At 45.5% G+C, this 6,000-nt stretch overlaps 1 protein-coding gene across 1 annotated transcript in view; it reads right to left on the minus strand.

Annotated features, from left to right (window-relative positions):
* Positions 1 to 1,591, minus strand: part of SCAMP2 (secretory carrier membrane protein 2) — a 301,352-nt gene extending 299,761 nt beyond the window's left edge. The window contains exon 1 of the mRNA XM_085643811.1: positions 1,363 to 1,591. Coding sequence (XP_085499937.1) covers positions 1,363 to 1,419 — 57 coding nt within the window. The 5' untranslated portion in view covers positions 1,420 to 1,591. The remainder of the gene's footprint in view (positions 1 to 1,362) is intronic.
* Between the last annotated feature and the right edge of the window lie 4,409 nt (positions 1,592 to 6,000).

The raw sequence follows: 6,000 nt of genomic DNA on the forward strand, positions 1-6,000 counted from the left end.
CATGAGAGAGCTTTGCTTGGTTGATCAACAGAATAATAATCAAATATGTATGCATCTTTCACATAGTTTGTTTGCAATGAAGGATAAGCGATTTAATAAAACATACTGAACAAATATTCTCTAGACTGGGTTTTTTAACATCAATGAATGTTAAAACATTAGCGGTTCCACGCAATCGGAAAGAGAGATATATGATAGAAGAGATTTGTCATTCACGGCCTCCAGTCCTAATATCTCTCCCAATTCCAGAAGTAAACTCTTTCTATTTCCAAAATCAATAACTTCATCAGCCAGCCAGTGAGTTGTTCACAGTAAACAAATCCACGTTAAAAGAAGTATGATCTATGAGGTGGCACAAAAGTTCATATATGCTCATGCAGTAATCAAAGAAGGATGTGACCTTATGTGGTCATCACTCATTCTGCCAATGTGGTTATGGCGAGTACCATTAAGTTCGGTGTTAACACCATCTGGTACCAGCAATTTAAGGATTAAGCTATAAGAAATGTGCTATAAATGTACTCGATCTAATCTTGTCTTTAAGGGGTAATCGTGTCAAGAGGGTCATTCAACGGAGTTCTAATCTTAAAATGTCATTAAGACAGTAGCATCTCAGACTGATTTGAGGACAGGATGAACTTAAGGGCAACATGAAAATCGCATTATTTCGATATGTTCGCTCTTATGCCGTCCTTTCTGGGTTGATATTCAGCCTTCATTCCACCTTAAAAATATAGACCTGTTCTAAGGCAGACTTTGTGCTATCTACTTTTTGTACTTTCAACATGTGGCCTCTAGCGAAACGTTAAGTGGAAGCCCTGAACTAGCTACCCAGATATATTACACAAGACAATTGAGTCTACACACCTACTACGAAGAGGACAGATTAAAGATTTAATAAGTGTAATAATTCAAACAACCAGATAATAATGAGGGGGCCTAATGGTAAATAGAAATCAAGGAACACAATATCCAACTCAATAGCATCAATGACTGGCACACACGTGCTAATCGGTGAGCACTGATGTCTGGTAAACCGGTTACTCAGGTACACACCTTTGTCACTCAAGTAATTCGACAGTCACCAGTAACTCGGGCATCTCTGCGCTGTACACCTGTCATGATCCCGCCCCCTCCGTTCTGAGACTGGCTGGATCTTCCTAGAGCTTGACACATATTGGTCGCTCGAGCTTTTCACTCCGGCAAACTCGATAGCAACAAACAGCCCGAGACGAGACGAGGCGACCCCCTTGTACTGTTTACAGACGCCAACAAGCTCCCTCACGGAGCAGTCTGGTGTCTGATACTACCGGCCCTTTCCTTAGGGCACGATGTCTCGTATCACAGCCCCAGCCCCCTTACCTGGAATGGGTTCACATCCACCGGGTCCGCGAAGGGGTTGGTATCAAAGCCAGACATGGTAGCAGTCTCGAAGCCCCAAGGGGGCGCTTGACGATAAGCGGGGGCAGTCAATTCTCTTCACCGAGGTGTATGTGAACACCTCTGCTTCACAAGTTATAGGATACTTCCGGGTTCGCCCGTGCCCGCGCAATCTCCTTCCGCCACCTTCCAGAGCCGCGCTCAATGGGAGGGGTTACAGAGGACCACCCCTTCTATGACGGACCTACAATAAGGCGAGGCTACCTTGCTCCTCTGCTTGTTAGCGTGGAGTTCCACCTTTCGCGCCGAGGAAAGATCGAGCGAGTGAACTTTTGTGACATCACACAAGGTGTGTGACAAGAAAGGTATTGTATCAGCACTATCGGGGTCGGGATGTATTTAAACTATAATGCCAAGCGGCCATTATCGAATCAGGCATAAGCCTGTCTACCTACAAGAAATAAGGGATTTTTCCTTCCTTGCAGCCAGGGCATATACAGTGTAGACTTTAGCAAACGCCTGCTAGGATGGTGCTCATTCGAAATCTTGAGTAGCACAGCAAGGCTGTGCCGCGTGGAACTTTTGATGAAAAGGGCGGGGCGACAAAGCTATGGAAAATACATGACTTACGCGTTAGGTGTTTAAACAAATAGCTTCTCATCACCGGGTCACAACGCTGCAGTCATTCGCTGGGTTTTCATTTAATCCCTAAATTCCGACATTTGCAGTCTTCGCACTCTTTATCTAAAACATTTAAGAAGAGCACTTTGTCCAGGTAAAGTGTAGCAACCTGCATACTGATAACATTTTGAGCCAAGAAGAGATAGGATTTTTTCAGACTTCAAAACTCTAAATTAGCATTACGATGCTGTTGGAAAGTGGTTTATTGGTAGGGGCAAATGTAGGTCTGCCACTGGCAATAACACCACTAACACATGTCAGGACTCCTTCACACTTAAAAACTTTTCTGGAGCTTTTCCTCCAGAGGGCCCTTAAAGCTCCCAGCCAGTCCGGTGAGGGTTCGCTGGCTTGACTTGTGACGAGGTCAACTTCCCTGGAGCGGACGTAGAACATTTCTCAAGATCGCTTCAGTGGGGCAACCCAGGAATCCAGGCTGGCACCCGATGGAAAGCAGGCGGCTTGGCTCTCGCGGTTGCTCCTGGTCACCTTTTCTACGAGCGGATTTAGAAACTTTTCTGGAGCGTTTTCTCGCGGGGTCTCTCGATGCTCTTCATGTAGCCGGATCCAGTGAGGGTTCGCTGGCTTCAGTTTTCTTCTAGTACCGGTCAAACTCTGGAAGTTGGACCCATGGAGCTTTTAGCGGGACAAACCTGGTTGGCTTGGCTGGCTCACGGTTGAAGGCAGGCTGCCTGGCTGGCCAGGTTGAGTCGGTCCCTCTATGGAGCTTTTTTCCAAAGTTCTCCAAACTTCTTGAACTTCTTCCTGAAGTTCCTCAATGGGTCCCATAGTGTCTCAAACGTACTCCAAGGGTCTGGAAGCTCCAAGATGGTCCTTGAAAGTGGAGGACTTCAGTTCCCACAATCCACTGGTACAAAACCCTTACAAATCCACTGGTGGTTCTCCAAGGTGCAGATTTAGTTGGTGATGTTACAGATGAGCTCTTTTAACCTGTAGCTTTTAGGGAGTCCACTCTTTAGTTCTTTTTCAGCAAGATAATCCACAGGGCTGTAGTTTAAGATGGTGCAGTCTTCAGAGGTCAGGCCTTAGAAATCTTTGCCCAGCAAAACTTCTCAACAGGGCACGTCTTGCTTCAGTAAGTTTCAAGCAGCAGATCTGAGAGGCTCTGCCCCTCTCAGATACTTATTCCAAGTTCTCTGGGTCATGCAAGAGGTTACTTCTGACCAATGGGAGCAGGGTAACTCCTCAAAGTTATGACCACATCCTGTAGAGTGTGGCATTATTTTGTCCCAGAGTGTATCAAATCTTCCAAATCCATAATAGCGGATTTTCCAGCATTGAGGTAAGAGCTGGCTAAACACACCCCTAGGATGGCTAATTTATGTAAACTCTCCCCCTGCATCTGCTCATACCTTCCTTAATCCTACCATCTGCCTGAGGTGGTAAGTTCAGAGCTGTAAATTACACTGGTCTCTGCTCTCCACTTTGAAGACCATGGTTTACGACTCCTCCCCCTGGCCTGGCATTCCTATGGAACAGCACACTGCCTTGCCAGCAGAGCTGGTTACCCCCAGGGGCTCTTTATCACCTCTACAAGGCAGCCTGGCTAATCCATTTAACTCTGACCAATCAGGGCAGACCACTGGAAGGCTGAATTTGGACTTACAAACAAGAAAGTCTTATAACTTCTTGTATGTACACTTTAAGAGAAATTCAACAATATGATATTGTTGGATTACTTAATACCATTTTGGAAGTCTTTGGATGGCACTTCTATCCCTCTCCTATCAAGAGTTATTAATCAAAAACTTCCTACCATGTTAACCTATGTAACGGGATTTGCAATGGGAAAAATGACTTGAGCCATTTTTTCCAGCACCAGGACTTACAAAAACATATTTTCTAAGTACTTGTCTTATATCTACAGAAACCCCACCCCATGTGCCACTAGGGGAGACTTTCGGGGTTCTGAATCTGTAGAAATATTGCAGATCCTCCCTCCACAGTGCTCCTAGCATCAAAGTCGAATTTGAGCAGCACTTTACCACAATATGGGGAGTGAAATGTAAAATTTCACTTTACCCATGTATATAAAAACTCATTTTATAAGGGTGTACCTTATACACATCTGACCCTAGGGGAGACCCTGGGGGTCCCTAATATGCCAAAACATTGTAGGTTATCCATTTTTAAGTGCCCCAAACACCAAAGTCGAGTTTGGGCACAATTTACTTTTTAAAAGCACTCCTGGCACCCAGGGCTGTTTATACACTGACCTCAGGCTTCAGCAGTGTACACATGCAAGTGCAGAAAAAGGCTGCTGGCCTCTAAACTGCTATGCCCCAGGGTACTGGGGACTTCTAGGTAGTTTCAATCCCCTGCCCTATTATATACTAGGGGCCCATAGGGGAGGTCATGCCAATCACAGGGGTAACCCACCATACCATTGTGTACCCTAGTGTATGTAGGTGTTTTAACTGTATTCTAAAGTGTCTCTTTCAGCATAGCACTGGCCCTGGTCATGGTTAGGCAGAGCCCAGGGTCAGTCAGAGTCCATTACCACCAGTATCAGTCGACAAATAGTTGGGGGGTGCCCTGGGCGCAGGATGAATTTGCAACAGATGCCATCACCAGAAATTACATTGTGGTAAGTGGAACTGTATCACTCGGAAGCCGATCTCTATGAAGTAAGTACGTTTATTCAGAGTAACCTTCATCCACAACAAAAAGGGTGTCACAGGGCAAGAGGTCGATCTGCAACTGACACAGCAGATCAAGCCCACTGTCTGTGAACACTCCAAGCACGGGACAGCATAGAATCACAAATACATTCTGAACCGTAACATGTAATTCCAATACAAACCCACTACATCACCTCCCCCCTTTTTAACAAAACCCGAATTCACAAAATCCACCCCACAATAACTGATCTGAAAATTAATATCGAATAAAATCTTTGAACCTGATCGGAGATCTCCTAACCCGACCCCCAGATTTGGAGCCAGGCAAGTTAAAAGTCAAAGTTCCCCCTCTAGACTCACTATTTCTCTGAACTACACTCTCACCAGCCGATTCAGCCCCCTCTCCAATCTGCAGCCAATGAGTCCATCCATGATCCTGTTCTTTCCAAGAATCCTTCCTACGCCTAATTAGCTTAGCCTGATCCTGCGTCACCTTCACCAACCATCTTTTGTTCCACCATCCTTTTCCATCCAAGACTACTGCTCCCTTGTTCACCTTGCCAACCTGCACGGGGTCAGAAAACACAGAGTCCCCTTTCTTTACCTTGATAGTTTTTTTTTAACAGAACACAGTCACCAACAGATATTTCTGTCTCCCAGATGACCTTTTTTGTCAAAATCTTCTTTTATTCGCCACTGCTTCTCTCTGACACTGTCAGCAACACCCCTTCCTCCCCAGCCACTGTCATTTTTAAACAAAATGACCCCTCTCCCCCCAGTATAGCACCCCTACCTCTGGGCCATCTCTTTGGTGCTATCAATGGATCTCACTACTTACCTTTTTCTCCTGGACCGTTACTCTGAGGCCCAAAGGATCCAGAGGGTCAGAGAGCTGTGCCAGAACGTGACCCAACTGGCCTCCTGCCTACCACCCCCTCGACTCATCTTGATGGACATCTGCATGTAAACAGAGGTTGAAGTTGGAGGGTTCTGTGGGGAGCCACATGCTCTGTGCTTTTTTAATTTTACAAAAGCAGTTCCCATACTTTTAGTTAAAAAACAACCGTACATAAACCGTTATTTTGGCCCTTGAATTCCTCTGCGTTAAAATGAAGGTAGGGTGGGGTTGGGGTGGAGAGGAGTTTTCCTGTGCTGTGAAGCTCAGGGAGGGACAGAGAGCTAAGGAAGAAACAGTCCTTATCACCAGGGTGCCTGCTACCTGAAAGAATTGTGAATTCGGTTGATCACCAAATGTTAAGGCTGCCTGGAGGTTAGTATAGGCTTTAATTCTATTTATTAT

This window comes from Triturus cristatus, chromosome 3_1 (assembly GCF_964204655.1).
Source record: "Triturus cristatus chromosome 3_1, aTriCri1.1, whole genome shotgun sequence".
Taxonomy (NCBI): Eukaryota; Metazoa; Chordata; class Amphibia; order Caudata; family Salamandridae; genus Triturus; species Triturus cristatus.